This window comes from Strix uralensis, chromosome 17 (assembly GCF_047716275.1).
Source record: "Strix uralensis isolate ZFMK-TIS-50842 chromosome 17, bStrUra1, whole genome shotgun sequence".
NCBI classification, from domain to species: domain Eukaryota; kingdom Metazoa; phylum Chordata; class Aves; order Strigiformes; family Strigidae; genus Strix; species Strix uralensis.
The window spans coordinates 6381695-6400694 of record NC_133988.1 but is presented as its reverse complement, the minus strand read 5'-3'; the positions used below and the strand labels follow the sequence as shown (position 1 = coordinate 6400694).

General features: G+C 38.7%; 1 protein-coding gene across 1 annotated transcript; it reads right to left on the bottom strand.

Moving 5' to 3' along the window:
* Window positions 1-8685: 8685 nt before the first annotated feature.
* YWHAH (tyrosine 3-monooxygenase/tryptophan 5-monooxygenase activation protein eta) lies at window positions 8686-18722 on the bottom strand. Its single transcript, XM_074886927.1, has 2 exons — window positions 18272-18722; window positions 8686-10130 (listed from the first exon to the last, which is right to left on the bottom strand). Exons 1-2 carry the CDS (start codon window positions 18356-18358, stop codon window positions 9474-9476), a joined length of 744 nt encoding a protein of 247 aa, XP_074743028.1. The 5' UTR covers window positions 18359-18722; the 3' UTR covers window positions 8686-9473.
* Between the last annotated feature and the right edge of the window lie 278 nt (window positions 18723-19000).

Genomic DNA, 19000 nt, shown 5'->3' with positions numbered 1-19000 from the left:
TTTCCCCAGGCTATAAATTCTTTGGGGCAAAGTGCTTTACAGTATATTTATAGTTTAAAAATATGCCCACCCTAACTGTACCTTAATCCCAGCAAAGCACTGATATTAAATATTTTCTCACTTGATTGCACTTATCATGGCAGAGAGACATAGGGTACTAGACTGTTTCCTCCAACTTGAAAAACATGTTATAACTGTGCTGTATGTTAACTGTATTACTTTCAGTATGCAGCTTTCATATTTCTAGGAAATATTTAAGCACCTAATTAAACTACCCTAAAAATATATCTTAAATATTCATGAAAAATTAAAGGTGACAATTTATTCTGCATAATTGCCTGATTGAATTAATTTATACTGCGCTACCTTGAAATCTGTTTGTACAAAATCTATTTGTACAAACATTCAATAAATATCTCTGTGTACAAAATCTACTTCATAGTTTTTCACAGTAGCCATTTTATTTTATTTTTCAGTGAGTACAATTAGCTGATCAGATTTTATTAACTCATTGTGTATCAGGCCTTATGCATAGGGCTTAAAACTTGCAGATACCTCACACAAGTCATATGGCAGATAAACTACCTATTGCCAATTTCAAACAAAGACAAAACAAGTCATTAAAATGGATAGAATTCACTGAATCAATTAAAAAAAATAGAGCCGTTTACTGAAAATTCAGAATACATATCAAGTACATATTGTATTGTGATTTTTAACCCTTGTTCACATATGTAACTAAAGAGTCAAATTTTATTTTTCTGTAACTTCAGTTAATATAACAGCAGAAGGAAGTGCAAGAAAAAACAACGGATAAAGAGTGTGCAATGAAGAGGAAACACACTGAGCTTATGTACATAATTTTTGAGTATATTTATGACTAGATGGTATTTCTACCTAAACCATCACCATTTTTTTAATTGAATAGCATGCAAATAACACCAAACTCATCAGGTATCCAAAGAGACCAGCACACTACGTGTAAGTAGGGGATAAGGCAGTCTGCACTGAAAAGTACACAGTTTAAACAGATGAAAAAGAGATTTTGAAATAGGTCTGATATAAGCAAAATGCAGAATGTACTACTGACTGAATGGTACTGATTTTTCAAATGGTATTTAACTTAAACCTGGAGTACAAAGAATCTCTATGTTGAGAATGAAGCTCCTATGTGGATTTCATATTGTTCAGTAGAAGTAAGGGCACAAATTCATCTTTTCCCATAATTGAGCACTAATAGCACCTCTTTGCTCTAATTAGCCACTTTGTACATGAAATTTGATGAAATTTAATCCCTTTGAGTCTTCTATTTGTCTATAAAATTTGGTTCAAATAGACCAGTGGTTTCCAATGTAAATTCACAGAGTATTAAACTGTAACAGTAGCATTGCATGAGCTTTGGGTTTTTAGGGGCTCAGTAGTCTCTATTTGATGTTATTAGTGTATTAACAATCAATGGAAAAAAAAGTTTCTACGTACTGAGAAGTGGAATCTGATAGGACAGCTTCCTTCAGAAAAATTCTTCCTGATTCTGACTTCATTTACACGAGTGAACCTTCACTAATTCCATCATATTCCATCAATGTCCACCAATTTAAGGACCATTCAAGTTCTGAAGGAACTATAAGATACCTACATATACTCTATTTACTACTTTTACTTACTATATTTAATAGTTGTATATAAGTAACAGATTATTAGAGTATTAAATTTGTAAACCTTCATTGTCAATCCTCTAAGTTTTCAAAGACAAGTTTTCAAATTTATTTCCACAGTACTTTTAACACTATATCTGAAGAGCTGTATCAAATCAATACTAAGGAAAATTATTTTATGCAAACACAAACCACAGTTAGAATAATAGGTCTTTATAAGAACTACTTTAATTTGTGATGTCTCGCCTCCTAGTTTTTGACTTCCAGTTGTAATGCTTGTTTTTCAACAAAATTTTAAAAATGTTATCTGTTCTTAATACAAAATCCAGTTATATGGAGTGAGACATCAGGTTGTTTGCAGTTCCCTCTCTTTAAGATAGCAATTTATACATTTTTCAACATTATATATGTATCTTTCAAGGTAAATTATGGAAAAAGTCACCCAGTAAGAGAATTTGAATCACAAGTAAAAACTTAACGTCTTTGGAGAACAGGAAACAGAGAATTGGCACAAGAGTTAACATTTTGCAGAACAATTAAACATGCTACAGTATTAAATTAGCTTTCTACCACATGAGTATTATCATTTTAAAAAATCAGCCTATTATTTTCAGAATACATAGAAATTTATTCTGTATTCTTCTATATTATCAGAATATTAAGGAATTTGATGATGACCATACTCTAATTCTGAACATGCGGCCAATTCTTGAATGAGCAGACAGACACTGAAAAATTACACAGAAAAAATTGTGCTCCAATTGCCCTATATATTTTGAAGTAAGAATGACAATGTCAAATATAGGCTCAGGGATACAAAATGAGAGAGCTCTATTGTATAATAAGACTTAGTAACCATTGAACATTAGTTCTGCAATTAAGAAACAATGTTGCAATATATTTATTTTTAGATATTAAAAAAAAAATAACAACTACTACATCTTTCTTCATAAGCATAGCAAAAGATCAACTTCTAACAAAATTCCACCTTATTTCCTCAGTCAGGAAGTCACTCACTTTCCATCTATCAAATCTCTCAGAGCAGATACTGGGCAGAATTTGCATAATGTATGTATTTTAAAATATACTTACATTCAAGTATTTGCAAATAAAAGTTTCAATGGGATATTAAATTAGCATGTGGTATGGAATATAATATCCTGAAATTTAGATTCAATTCTAAAAACTCAATCTAAAACAACAAACAAAAGGCTGCTAATTTCAGCTCTGGAATAATTTTTGCTGAAAGCTAAAATAAAAATGTTTTAAGGTGGGGTTTTTTGAGGAGACTAAAGGAATGGCTATATAGTCCAAAAGATATTAGTTCCCCTGTAAATAACATTACAGATTGAAAGCCAGAGTCTACTAAGCGTGCTGACTCAACTCTCTAATTGTGGAAAGTAAAATTCAAAAGATGATCAAAGCTGAGAAAAAGACAACAGCTCATTCTACATTTTTTTGCTCCTGTTGCTATGTAATTATTGACTCAAATATTTTATCAGTTTTGTTTTTCTCTTTTTTCATCAAGAACAATAATAGTGAGAGTCTAATATTTTTTCATATGCTTAACAAGCAGAAGACAACTATTACAGTAATAATAATCTAGAAGCTTACATATTCCAAACCAATTTATAGTCTTGAAACAGGATACATTCCTTGTTATTCATGTTTGACATTTTATTACTCAATAGAACATAATAGAGAATTAGATTGCAAAAGGACTTTCAAAAGTTTTCCATGATAGTGCATGCTTTCATGGAAACCTTTTTTTAAAATTTATCATACTCTCCTTAAGCTTTCTTGTCTTACCTGCTTCCAAAACATTGTGTGAAACAGCTCTTTTCTGAAGGTATTTTATAATATTCCAGTGCTTAATCTTGCTCTTTCACATGCAGAAGACAACCTTCCTTAACTTCTAAGGTCTCTTGCCTCCTGCAATATTTCCAGAAATGTTTTATCTATCATCTTCATATTACATAGACACAGGCATAAAAATCAAATGAGAAGCCTGAATAATCGCACCTACAGATTATTTTCTCACAGACACGACAAGGTCTGTTAACAACTATATAAAATAACAGTTACCTGAGACTAGTTTGGGAAAGGACTTGTATCAACAGAGTACTTGCTGGCTTGGGGACATGCAGGTAAAGGTAGTTGCAAGTCTGGTTTACCTTATTTCTAACAGATGGCCCAGTTCCTAACACTGACTAAAAATCTACCTGGCCTGACCTCTGTGGTTGGAATACATTTTCATTTATCTCAGACATCATTAAGACTCAGAAACTAAACTATCTGCATCTATGTGGAACTTCTTTGGGTTTGTTCAGAACAAGATCTAAACACCCTCTATCAATTATGCGTATAATTAACTTCACACTCTTCAAAATGTGCCAGATTTCAATGAGTTTCTTCAATGAATCTGAAACATATCCAACAAGTCTTTTCATGTTGTTGCACTGTTCTTTAGTTAATTTTTCTTAGGCAGCTATGTTAAATTAGTTCAAATATATGGTGTGGACAGAACTAAAAAACAAGAATCCAAAGCACTGAAATATTGTTCCTGTTTTCTCTCTGTCCTTACACTCAAACTGGTTTGTTGAAGGATTTCAGGTTGGTCCCACGCTGACAGAGAATATTTCATACTGTATGTTGACATTGGTTTTCACCCTCTAACTTTCATTATTATTCTTAAGTCATTCTCATCTACGACTTAAAATACAACTAGTCTTTTCATTTCCCCCACCCTGAAGTGTACTGTATTATTCTAGATTTTTCTAGATTATTATATAGCAGCCTATCACAGCTGCTGAAAGAAGCCAAAGGAGTAGGTCAGGAAGTACCCTCGTGCTCCTTTGGAAACACATTCGGCTCTAGAAGTCAGTCCCACCAACTTACAGCTGTAGGTCACAAGTGCGAGTATTAGGGATGGAAAACTGTAAACTGGAGTTATATACAAAGGAAAGGCAACATGGAAAAACTATTTTCAAAACCATACTTATACCAAAGTAGTCACTAGAAAAAAACGGTTACTTACCAGAGTAACTGTGGTTCTTTGATGTGTGTTATGCATGGAGATCTCAATCTCATTACTCTTCTTAAGGTTTCTGCTTGCCTAAAAAGTCAGCATTCTTCAGTGCTATCACTTACATCTTATAATGAGCCCCTTATTACGTACAGCCTGAGAAGTTTAGTTTCCCATAGCACTGGCACATTTCGTTCTAGTGTGGGGTTCAAAAGGGCGGGGGCGGGGGGGGGGGGGGGAGCGTTCTCTAACATATGAACACCATCATTTATATAAAATTTGAACATATTTGAGCAGATTGGGACATAAACTGAAAGTATCTCTGTCCCTATAAAGACCACACTATTAATTTAAGGTCTGACTATCCCTTAGCTTTCAAGCTTATATAGTATCACATAAATGCTGCTTTACTGTTATCAGCTATCAGGTTGCTAAAATTTCAAGGATAGTCATATACCTTGCTAATATTATATCAGCACCCTCAGAGTGACTTAACCTTTTAACAAAGTTTGCCTGTGAAGGGCATGGAAAGATCTGTTCTGGGTGAGAGTAATGCTCAGATGGACTTTCTATTGGAATTACTCCTGCTTCAAAGAATGTTGTGAACTTCAAGTAAGCACTTTTGGTAAATACATCTGGTGTCTTCAAACAATAAATTAGGTGTAGCCTAGGATTTTATTTATTTTAGAGACTGAGCCAGAAGACATGACTTGGAGGTCACCTAAGAGAAATACCAATGCCAAAGTATCTGAATCCTATGGTCCACTGAAGAATACTGCAATAAACAACATGTGCTATTCATCTGCTTTGGTTTCCACCAGATCACTGCTACAATAAGGATTACAAAAAAGCATATAGCAACCCCAGGGCCCACAAAATTAAAAACCTTCTGAAGCAAAAGCAAGAATATAAATTGTATCGGAGCATTTCTTTTTCTTGCTCTATAGAACACTCTCTACTCACTCCTAGGGAAAAACGATCACAAAAACACACTCTCTGTGCTATTGGATCATTCACTGACAACTGGAGAACTTAGGAGAAGTATCTGCTCTCCTACTGAAAATCTATTATACTATATTGCTAATGGAAGAAAGAGGAGAAAGAATTTGACTTAGACTTCCTGAGACTCATTAGATGAGCAGTCATCAACTTATGCAGAGCAACCATGTCTGTCAACACTTGGTTTATGAACCCCTAGCAAGGACAGAAATGGGTTTTATGCCACAGAGCACCCAGAGCAGTAAGACATTTGTATTTAATGAACTTCCTCAAAAAAGTACAGATTATTTGAAGATTTAGCTAAATAATTCACCTTGTCTTCAGGGAAGCATCCGCTGCTACAAAGCTAAAAGGCAGATCACACAAAATAAGGGTACACCTAAGTGCAGTCAGTCTTTCTACCGTTTTAACAAAGCCAGATCTACTTCTGGGATCGTGTCCTTGAGCACACAGAGTTACTTGCATACACCAAATAATTTCACTCACCTGAGTTTAAATTTATCACCCTCAAAAGAACTTGATTGTCACTCAGGTAGACTGGGATTGTAGCTTGAACAATCTTAAATCCACAGGTGGCCCAGCACAAACACATGTCAACACTTGCAGGAAGACCACCTGTCAGCTGTTCCTCATGACGAATGTCAACTCTTCCACGTTTCAGAGGGTGACAGTCTCTAAACTTGAGAGAATCTTTTCCTGTTCACCAAATTCTACTTTGCTAGGAGCACTTGATAACAAGCTGCCTACATTTGGCAGTTCACTGACAAATTCTGTGTCATTTTGGTGAGTTTTATGTCAGGATATTCAACTAGGAAGCTCTTGTTATTCCTAATTCTTTGGGATAGTTCCTCTGAAAATCCTGGCACAAGGTATGAAATTCTTAGAAGGCAGTTGCTGCTTTCCAACCATGTCTGCTTATGCTATTAGATCCTGATACCTGGTACAAAGCCTAGGTAATTTTGAAGTATCCATCACCTTTAGACAGAGCGAGCATACCAAGTCCAGTACGCAGTACCCTGCAGTTAGCATTCCTGATTTGCCATCGCCTCCAGGATCATTCCCAGGGCCTCTACATTCACAAATGGCCAGAATGCTTTCAGTCAGCCTGAGAATGCATGACATGATAGTGATTCAATAGACAATGAAGGAACTGCGACTCTTCACACAGCTTCCTAATATGCAACTATCTTCTTATCTGTTGATACTTATGGCTATAACAGATTTATCCACTGAAATTTATGCTACCTGGGAGAAGGGAATCTGCCATTCCAGCAGAGTTGAGTCAGTAAGCTATTTCAAAATAGAATTTCATACTTTATGATACCCGGCAAAGATTTACCCACATTAATGGCAATACAGTTAACCACAACCACCTGATTGTTATACTTTATAACCTTTCCTACCAGAAATTATTAAAGCACCCAGGAACTGCGCCATTCTGCAGAATCCCTTTGGTCTCCATGTGGCTCTTATGCACCAGGTCAATAGCTAACCTTCAGCTGCCTAGTCCAGAGATGTCAGAGACCTGCTGACTCGCTTGCAGACTACACAATGCTGTTTTGTGACAAAGGATCTTCACAAGGCAGTAACTAAAATGAAAAAAGGCTCCTTAGCTTTTGAATTAACAAAAAGATAGTGCAACTTCTATAAACAGGAAGGAAATAATCCTAGTGATTGCCAATGTTATTAACTAGCCAGTGTTTCAACATAAAATGGCAGTCTTATTGTCAAGTTTTACCTTGGTTCCACAGGGAGAGGTAAGCAGATCTGAGGGGGAAGGAAAAGAAGGTGTAGGCATCTAGGAGACAGGTAATGCCCAAATGGATATCACTGGCCAAAAGACTCCTGCAAGGTTTACTTGAAAAAACAGGGAACTGAAAAACAGGGACTTTTGTATACTGTTTGATGAAACAGGAGCAAATAAGAAAAAGTGACTTCCAAACAGGCCCTGGCAGACAGTTGTAATTTAAATTAAGTACACACTTCAAACTACTCTAGAGGTCAAGCACCTCAAGATTATACCATGGCACAACATCAAGGATCTGTATTTTCATCTTTTTCAGATGTTGCATTAATCTTTCAATTGTCATCAACTTTACTGATGTAATAAAGCTAGAAATATCTAGATGATGACAGAATATATAAATGCACATAAATTTACCATTAAAAATTCTAATCCTCCAGATACTTAAAAATAACCAGTGTGCTGCTTTAAAAAAGTGAGAGTAGTTGTTGTGGGTATTCAGACCAGTAGTATTTATTGCACAAGTCAAAGAAAAAATAGATTTAGATAAAAGAGAACTTACATGACCTTTGAGCTAGCTCAGGTGCCAGTAGCAGTCTGGATGCAGCAACACATAACAGCTAACTTTTCCTGCTTCTTAACATACCATTACAGAAGGACGTAGAGAACCAATAAATATACATATACACTAACTGTTGGGAGGAAAAAAAAAAAAAACAACAACATAAGCTTGGGGACTAGACTTCAGTTCACTAAAATAGAAAGGCATCCTTTAAGAACAAATACTGCTTCTGTTTGAAGCAGGTAAATATGAATAAAGTTACTGGGATTTTCATGTGTAATGGTGATTTGGTGGTTAGCACTTCAGAAAAAAAAATGTTTAGAAGTTACACTGGACAGAAGCAAATACAAGTCTCTACATTGGCACAAAAATTAATGTTCTTTACAACTTTTCAGCTCCTGAGCAGAATTGCATTACAGCTGCTCTACCAAGAAAATAACTAAATATACCACCTTTGGTGGAAACTCCATGTTAACACAGGTGAGCAATATCACATCTACATGGCTGTAGGTGGTGGGGGGAGGGAGGAGTGTGTGTGTGTTTTGGGTTTTTTCCTTCTTTTCAGCATACTGGGTTATTTTGTTTGTTTGTTTGTTTAGCATGTGATTAGACTTCTCATCAAACTTATGATTAAATATGTTTTAACCCATCAGTGATGTTAGGTAACTCAATCTCTGCTTTGAACAAAAGACAGGACAGCTTATGTAGAGATAACATCCCCGAAGCAGCATTTTATTTTATTCATTTAATTCCAAAACATTTAATTTAGAAGTCTGGCATCTCAGTCATCCATCTTAACATGGGCTAATATTGACATAGTGTTGTCAGAATACACAGACAACTAAACAGCCAAAGAGTTTACAAAAAATAAATTCATGATTCTTCAAAACAACTGCAAAAGGTTACAAGTATCAAAACTCTTAGGTAGATGCACTGCATTAAAAGAAACTGTGCACATAAGTTAGAGGCAAAAAACCAAATTGCTACTGAAACCTCACATTTCAAACAGTTTATTGTAAACTGATGAACAGGGTTGTCATTTCACATCAGCTTAACTGTTTTCATTGACTGAAAAAAATTTGGGGTGGCTAATTTATTTTGCATGCACAAAATGTACTGCTTAACAGAACTGTCAGCTCATTTCAAATGGAAAAAAAATTTAACTGGACTCTAATTATCTTCAATCACTTTCCATTATTCTTTCCCTTATTTTCCAATCAACAGGCAAACTAAAAATGCCTCATTTACTATGCATCTTTCTGCACTGCTCAAGTGCAACTAAGATAAATAGGGCCAATAAATCAATCAATCCATCAATGCCCACAAAGACTCATCTGAAACTGCTTCTTGATAAAGTGGACAGCAGATCTGAACAGCTGTACAATACAGATATGCTTAGCACTAGATATTTAGTGTGACTGTGGCAAGGAAATATTGGTGATGATGGGGATGGTGAAGTGGATGAAAGAGGGATTGGAGGAAAGCTTTTTAATTATTGCCCTCTCCTGCTTCTTCGTCTTGCTGATCACTCGTCCACAGAGTGAGGTTATCTCGAAGCAACTGCATGATGAGAGTGGAGTCCTTGTAGGAATCCTCATTTAGTGTGTCCAGCTCTGCTATGGCATCATCAAAGGCTTGTTTGGCTAAAAGGCAGGCCTGCTCAGGAGCATTCTGGATTTCATAGTAGAACACTGAGAAATTGAGTGCCAGCCCAAGCCTAATTGGGTGAGTGGGCTGCATGTGCTCTTTGCTGATTTCAAAAGCCTCTTTATAGGCAGCTTCTGAGGCTTCCACAACACTGTTCTTCTTCTCTCCAGCAGCAACTTCTGCCAAATAGCGGTAGTAATCCCCTTTCATTTTCAGATAAAAGACCTTGCTCTCATACTGGAAGTCATTGCAGTTCTTGATCAAGTATTTATCTAGGAGAGCCAAAACATCATTGCAGACTGTCTCAAGCTCCTTTTCTATCTTCTCCCTATAGGCTTTAACCTTCTCCAGCTTCTTCTCATTCCCATCAGCCATAGTCTTCTGCTCTATGCTGCTGATGACACGCCAGGAAGATCGTCTAGCTCCAACTACATTCTTGTAGGCTACAGACAGCAGGTTTCTATCCTCATTTGAGAGAGGCTCATTCAGCTCAGTTACCTGAAAATACAAACAAAGATCAAATTTAAAGGGTTTGTCTTACAGGAGAGAGAAAATTTCCTTCAATGCTTCCATCACGAAGTACAAAATTCAAAATTCCTTCTAGATCCCAAAATTCCTTCTGGACAGGAGTCAGTTTGTAACACTGAAAGTTTAAAACTCTTTCTGCAGTCAAGGCTTAAAAGAGTGAAACCCCCGTAGTTTTGTTGTAATAGAACGGGTATTTAGAAGCCATTGCAAAGTACATTCACTGAATAAAAGTGAGTCAGGCTCGTGTAACGGAGAAGCATTCACAGAAGGAAGGCTCGGGTTTTTTAGGAAGTCTGCCAGAAATATGCAGACACCACACTTAGTGATTAATTTAAATGTACCTAGAATACCAGTTTTATGAATCTGGAACACAGCACAGACACTGGAAACTGGTGCAGTTCTTGCATTTTGTTCCCCTGCTGCTTTCTTTCATTCGACAGCAGAGATGGAAGCGCTGCAGCCGTTATGCTTAAGCTCTGCATAGTACAAATGGAATTAGTGTTTCATAGTATCTTTCAGTCACTTAGTGAACAATTATACAAGGTAATACAGAAGTTATCCTGATTTCTGCTAACTGGTGGCTGCAGACAAATTTCAGGGATAGGACATGAAAGAACCTGCATAGAAATAGAACAGGAAATCAAGGGGAAAAAAGCCGTGATCAACTCCAAATTCCTATTACACAAAAAAAACCCCAAAAACCTGTATTTAGGCCTATTTCACTTGCTGTGTTAATTTAGGGAATAAAACCTATCAGACTTATAGTTGAAGTTGTTCTACTTTTGCAAATTTGCAAACATGAAATTAAACTCACAGGAATTAGAATGAAAAACATAACTCCACTACTTTAAGCATACTGCATTAAAAGAAGTCACCAAATTTCTAAGGATATGTACTCTGGTGTGAAAGTAAACTTGTCCTTGCTTGGACACTGCTTAGAAAATTAACAATTTCTTTTCAAATGTGCATATTTACACTGCTTGACAGGGGCATCAGAATGTTCGCAATTTTATTCTGAGACTGCTGGTGTAGTCAGTGTACCATCCGATAAATGTACATCTTTCCAAGTCTAAAAATAATTTATATAAATTATAACTGTTACAGTGAGAGCTGACTTTCAAATTTAGGTTTTGTTCTTAAAATATTCTATGTCAATTAGTTTTAACTCCAAAATGCCTTTTCCCCACAGCTCAGGAACCCCAACTCCCAAAAGACATTGCACTGCCTGGCCTAATACAATAGAGACAATCTGCAGAGGGTAAAATGCACAGGACTCAACGCTAATGACATCTTCATAATCTTCTGCACAGCTTCCAGTCAACATCCTCCCAACAATCCCTCCCTCAACAATCTCTACTATGACCTATCTATATCATCTTCTCTAGTAAAGATATTAACTCCCTCAAGATATAAAGGCTCAGTTAAGAGCTTTTTATTCTCTACAGTCTATTAGTATAGCACTTTTACAAAAATAAAATAAAATAAATCCACCAAAGATTAATAATCACTTGGTCATTCCTGCACTGCTGGAGAACTTTGCTTGAGAGTTCATTGCAAGTTCTCACACACGGTGGTTGATCTAAAGGAGTCAGTAATGTTTTGCTAAAACTTAAACACCATTTAACCACACAATTAAATCCTTTCTCCCCCACCTGTCTTCATTATCTTTATAGTATTAAAAAAAAAAGTGATCTGTTACTGTACTACTGAGCTATATTACCCACAAAAATAAAAACTGAGTATAGAAAAGTAGACAAGGCACAAAAATAACTGAGCATGAGACTTAGTGGGACAGGACAATAGCAACAGAAACACCATCTCTTAGCTTTGCCATCCAGACTCCATATGAAAGAAATTAAATCTCCAAGACTGCAACCACAGCTATTCTAATTCTTCACCTGATACATCTTCACCTCCATTTTTCACCTCATCCTCCACTCACCACCTCTGTTCCTTACCCTCAGCTAACTGCTACCCTCATGTTCACCCCTTTCCCTCTGCTTCAAACTAAATGTCCTTCTAAATGATGGTATTTAAGTATTCAATAACAAAAAAAAAAAGCAGTAATCCTCAACCTTCTTATAATTTTTTCTACCTCCTTAAGGTGATTTCTTAAACTTTCTAATATAAACTTTTAGAAACAGATGTCTTCTGTGTATTCAAAACACCAAAACAGCATTTTTACAGCACATAACAAATGCCCTGGGAACTATCAAAAAATTTCGAGTACTAAACCCTACATTTTTACTATGCTATATAGTTAGTGTATTTACTTTAGGAGAGATAAATTAATCAGTTTTCAAATCTCATCCAGTTTCTCACAAGAGACAAAATACAACCTTACAGGAACACCACTAGCCTTGAAACAGTATTCCAGGGGTTTTTTCCAGTCGATTGTCTCACTTCCATTTTTAATTGCAGAAGATGCATCACAACACCCACCCTGAGAAAGCTGATTTATAAAGCCCACTTGCACAGGAGCCATTGCAATTGCAGATAACCTACACCTGAAAAGCCTTCTGACCTTTCCTAATCAGAACCAAAATTCAATGCAAGTGACAATAAGCAGCATATTTGCAGAAATTTCTGAAGATCACATTAATAGCAGGAGGATCTTGTGAAGTCAAGCATGAACTCTGGTAATCTTTGCTGGTCTTTACTCAACATTCAGTATTAAAAGTAGGTCTACAGTACAATCTTTAAAATGCAGTGTAACTTTTGGAAGCATCTTCATACTATATTTAGACTAGCCAGTTTAGGTTTAGCTGTTGCATCAGTTTGGGCTGAGTAAATTTGCTAACTCTCAATAAGTACCAGGCTAACAGAACTTATCCCACAGCAAGATTGAGGAATAGCAGGGAATACTCAAGATACATTCACACAGAGCACAACAACAAAAAAAAAAAAACCAACAGGAGAAAAGCCATCTCTCAGGACTAACTGCAGAACAGTTGTTCACAGGTGGAAAAAGAATGTTAACTTCTTAACCAAAATTCAAAAATATCTAAGATAAGACTAAGAGATTAATTAAGGGATTATTCCAGATCATCACTAGGTGCTGTATAATTTAATTCCCAAGACTGACTTAAACTCACCTTGAAACCATTCCTTAAAATAAAAAGGAAAAATTAATCAAGCAGCTAATTCAACATGCTTAGGAAATGTTTACTAGCTTTAAGATGCATCAGAAGTTACTGATGTATCTTGGATAATCAGCAACTACCATCAACTCAAGCCCATGGCAAATTATTCCCCATCCTAGCTAAAAAATGCTGATATTCTATGTCGATGTACCTAAAAACGACATCTACCTCCCTGGTGTAACAGCTATATTGCAAGAAACTAGACTCAAAGGAAAGCATGTGACCTTTATGGAACTATCAATTGTTTTATCTATTTCTGACACATTAGCAAAGTAGATAAGAACAGATATGTTTCTCTTCACATGTGGGGACGATACACAAAAAAAGAAAAATTTCCTTCAGCGTTTTAAGTTATTTCCTTCTATCTTCCATTCTACCTGTAACCTTTCTTTAATAGAAAAAAACTTGGACTGCAATAATTTACTTTTACATTTTAGACATAGACACACTTTCTTATAATGGCCATTAGGAAAATCTTAAAAGATTAAAGTCATTTGTAGTATAACTTCAAAATAGTATTCACTTACTTGGGGATTACTCTATACTTTCCTTATGCAAACACACCTCTCTCCCCTCCCACCTAAATTTGGGGTTATTTTCAGCCCTGAGCCAGATGATGCGATGGAACACACAGGCTATGATGTGCTAGCAGTTTTCATTCAGACTGACAGTCTGCTTTTTGTAATGAGAATACAGTGCAAATCATTTATTTCTATCATACTTACAGGTATCTCTACATACTCACTCCTCCTTTGCTTTATGCCCACAAAGTTCTTTCACAGGTTACTGGGAAAAAAAATGTATGTAAAAGGAATCCCAGCTATAACCCTGGAATTCCTAACTACACATGCTGATGAGCGTGACAGTACTGTATCAGCTCAGAAATTACTTCCATGTGTGTGATCCCACATGGGCCACACCAAGCTGAGTTACTTTCACATGGAAAGCACACCAAAGTGAAGATTCCACAACTGACAGCGGTTCTATGATGCACTGATGGATTATTTAGTAGAATTTGACCGAGGTCAACCAAATGTATGTGATTATACTTCTGGTTTTTCAGCCAGAGCATATAAGTCACAGCTAGAGCCAGTTCTTAGCAAGATGCTGTAAAAATTACTATACCTGAGCCAGTATAAAGTCAGGTTTAATTATTAAAACTCTCCTGATACAAAGTTATATTGTCCAAAATTTTTGAACAAATAGAAGCCAGACTAATGAATTTAAACAAGATCAGTTTCCTGCATCATGTGGCTTCAGTGTTCTATATCAAGGATTGGCAGTTCTATAGCTAGATTTACTGTATAAAACCCAGTAAGGAAGTAATCTCACAGCAGGGGAGGACATTGTTTACATTAAAGGCATCTCACCCCCCACACACACACATACTTCATTAACCCAAAATCAGACACTGATGTGAAGAACTCAGTGATGCAATACTAAAAATATGGAACATCCCAAACGTTTAAATCCATTTATGCACACAGATAAAGCCTACAAATTAAACTAGAACCTCAAGTTATTTTGCTTAAAAAACTTTAGATCATTCCAAGACTTAAATTTATTTCACACTGACCAGTATTTCACACATGACTAATGTTAATATTATACATCTCACATAACTCATCTTACCAGTTTTAAGGTGTAAATGACTTTCTACCCGCTATGTAGCCATACTAGAAAAGCAACATAAATTAGCAGAGGTCCTGAGCACTACATATTAGGATTAATACTGTCTGAAATACTAAGGGTTTATACATCTAAAATGTTTAACTATTTCTGGAATGATCTAAACCCAAAGGTACTCAATGCTGTATTCAAGATGCTAGAGTATCTGTTCCATCAAGTAAGAACCTTTAACATTTACACCAGAAGCACATCTTTCCCCAGTGTGTCAAGAAGTAATTTTTTACCTACCGTGTAGGATTATTTCAAATAGTTGGAATCCTGGAGCAGCATTTAATGCAATGACACACCCCTTGGAAGAATGCCATTTAGTAAAGGCACATTTACATATGATTGTATTTTCTATTAAAATAATTTGGCTGGAAAAAAGTAAACTAAACTCATTAATTTATAACAGCAAACTAAGTGAAAGTTTCAGTTCTCTCTCCTGCCTACACATTATAAGCCAAAATATTAGAATTCTTATAAGAAAAAAGTTTAATAGCAACAAAAAAAAAGAAGTATTATTGAGCAGTTATTTAAGCCGAAACTACTTCATCTGGCTTTTCTTTAAAAGAAGGAACCAATAGGACTGAAAAATAAGTGTTTCTCCAGCTTGATGACAGCTGAAATGGCAGTCTTGTCATACTTTTTCTTCCTTCAGTGGCAGTGTCAATAATCATGCAAATACACATCTGCTAAAACAGTCTTTGTTACTTTGTTTTTAGGAGTAACTCTCAGGCTGTTGGTTATACTGTGTATTGTAGAAGTGTGGTGATAAATATCTAGAACTGAAATTAATAATTCAGAGTTCTTTTTACATTGGAAGCACACTACTTTCATACAGCACTTTAAAAAAACATCAGATATGTTATATTCAGATATTTTACAAAAATTTTTAAAATAAACTTTTCAAATCATGATATCCTGCATTGAGAACAGATTTCCGAGTTAGAACACTGATTTCCTGTTGAAGCAAGTCTAACATCTCTGGAGTGCAAGATTATTTGAATATTATTCTATATGGATAAAAATTTCTCTTAATAGCAGTTATTTACAATCACTGAAATAGAAGGAAATATTAGCTGTGTGAGAAGACACAGCCCACATAACATTTCATAGGAGCTTATGTTCAGACCTACAAAATCAACTTCAAACACTGAAGAGCATTCTGGAAGTTACCATGTTCAAGTGAACACCTGTAATTGAAAGCCAAGTAACCAACAGATGCTACATTATAGGCATGCAACAGTATATGAACAGCTTAAACAAGGAAACTGTTGCCTTTTAAATTCAGCTTTACTTTTTGTATTTTTAAAGTATCTATAATGTAATGTTTCATAAATGCTTAAGACTCAACTCACAAAGTGTTCTCAAGCTCCCAATTACAGCAGCTCATCATTATACAACTCACTTGAGAGCAAAAGTAGCATGACAGAGCAGAATACCGTGACTCAGGATGAATGAAATCGCATAGTAATTAGGACAGTTTAAAAAGACAACTGAACATACACACTAGTTATATGTACTTTATTTACATATTTCCTGATGCATAGCAACTGCATTTGGTTTGTTCCACGTATGTTCAGAGAGCCATGCATATACTATAGGTCAGCAATATTTGGAAAAATAGAGCTATCTGCGAACTACAGCTAGAAATACTCTTCTAGAGCAGCAGTGGATTTCAGTGGCTTCTCCATTTCATCTTTTAGAATTAGCAACTAAAAGATTAAAGAGATAAACAGAGCTGTTACTACTACATATGTGTTAAGAATTCTAGCGATATGATTAAAATACAGGTTATTTTAATGCCTAGTGCCTCTGATATTGAGACACTCGGAAGTACTGCTGCTTTAGAACTGGATTGGTCATAGCGTTTATTATGACACAATAGCAAACATGAACAAGAGCTGCAAAATAAGTGTCTTTTTACTGCCCTCGTTTAAGGGAGGCGACATACATCACAGCCCTCAAACGAGGCTAAATGGATTGATTCTTACAACAGAAATGTGAACTCCATTTGAAGCTGCTCTTTCAAACTAAAATCATCTTGTGTCTTTAAACAGCAGTACTCTCAAGGGAAACTTGATTCCTCTTGGGGCCTCTGGTGTTCACAAAGGACAGATCAGCAAGAACAAACCAATTGTAATCAGATACAGCAAAGACACTGCTAAGCATTTACTGGCATTAACATTACCCTTAACATTCAGATTATATGAATACTTTGTTTTTTAAAAAAAGGGACTAGACATATAAGTTTGATCATTCTGCAATTTTATTATGTATCAGTACAGACAGGTCAGTACAAGTAATGGTCATTGCTTGGTTCTGAAAGGAGTCGAGTTGCGACTGTAACTTATCGTTTAAACACATGTCAGTATTCAACTGGGCAAGGAAGGCACTGAGAGTTTGTTACCCTACAAAGAAGAGGCAAAAAGGCAACGTTAAAGCTTGGGAAACGCTCTCTGTGCACTGGGTAGCTGTTATACCCGGATGCAACTCCTGTACCAGCTTTGAGTCAGAGTCCTGGTGGCTGTGGGTGAGGCCTCTATTCGTGCCTTTTATCGCGAGGCAAAGGAAACGTCTAGAAAAGGAAGGGGCTCCTCTTGCCGCGCGCGGCTTCCCCAGACACCCCCCGCCGCAGCGGCCACCCCACCCCACCCGCCCCCCCAAGCGCTTGCGTGTCCCAGACTCCCCGAGAAGGGGAGACGCACCCCAAGGTCAAAGCCGCCATCCCCGTCCGGGGAGGGGGGCGGCGCGCGAGGACGGACCCCATCTTGAGCAGGGGTCAGAGAAAGGACCCGCCGCTGCGCTCCCGCCGCCACGGGCAGAGAGGCAGGCAGTATTCAAACGGCTGCACCGCGCGTCGGATTGGCGGGGCCGGGGGAGAGAGGCGAGAGGAGGGCATGGGGACAGCCACACCCCCGGGAGCGGGAGGGCTGCGAGGGAGTCCTTACCGGGGAGTGAAAGAAACCAGGGAGGAAGAGAAGAAATTTTGAAAGAAAAGGGGGATATCTCGGTCCAGTTGGGACCGGCTACCGTTTGTCTCGCCTCTCCCCGAGGCAGGTAGTAACGGGCACCGCCCCACACGGCGGCGAGGTGTCCCGGCGGGATGGTCTGGCTCTTGCTCCCGCCCTCCTTTCTTCACCGCGACGGGTGGGACCTGGCGGCTCCATCCTCCCCGGGACCCAACTCCGCCTCGGACCAGCCCGGACTTCCTTTCCCTCCCTCCCCGCCACTGCCCACCCTTCACACTCCTCCCCGGCTAGGACCCACAGCCGCCACGCTACCAGCCCCACTCACCGACTTCATGGCCGAGGCCATGTCGTCGTATCTCTCCGCCTGCTCGGCCAGGCGGGCTCGCTGCAGCAGCTGCTCTCGGTCCCCCATAGCCGCTTCCGTGGTGGCTGCCGGGCTGGGCACACTCTGCGCCCCTCGGAGAGAGAGCAAGGGGGGAGGGGGGGCGGGGATCTGCGCCTCGACACGCGCGGGCGGTGCGAGTAAGGGAACCTAAACGGAGCCGCCACCTCACGCTCGCTCGCCCGCCCGCCCGCTTGCTGGCTCGCTCGGCGACCGCTGGGCTGGCCTCCGCCGCCGCTCGCCCCGCCGGCCGGCCGCGCTTGCCGGGCGACGGTTGGCGCCTGGCGCTGACGGACCGCGGCAAGGCGGGCAGGCGCGCGCTCGCTGCGTCCCCTCCGCGGCGTGTGCGGCTCGCGCCTCTGCGCCCGGCTCGGAGCCTCGCGCTGCTGCCGCCGCCTGCGCCTGCGCGCTGGGAAGGCAACGAGGGGGCGGAGCCGCGGGGACTGCAGGGGAGGGGAGGGGGCGCTGCTCCCCCGCGTTCTATTTCTAGGTGACGTCACTTGCTATAAATAGCCATCCCGGGGCGCCGGCCGGGGGGGGCGCATGCGCGCTGCCGCTGCTGCATTTTACTGCTGCAAAGGTGGAGGTGGGCGGTGGGCGCGGGCATTGCGGAGACGGGCACGGCCCGGCCGCCCCACGGACCGCGCCGGGCATGAAACGCCTGCGGATGGG

What these genes read in the sequence shown, in the direction of transcription:
- YWHAH (XM_074886927.1), bottom strand. Translation starts at nt 18,358, where the DNA reads ATGGGGGACCGAGAGCAGCTGCTGCAGCGAGCCCGCCTGGCCGAGCAG. An exon ending in TGGCCTCGGCCATGAAGTCG is followed by an intron (nt 10,131 to 18,271) that starts GTGAGTGGGGCT and finishes TTGTATTTTCAG; the next exon opens with GTAACTGAGCTGAATGAGCC.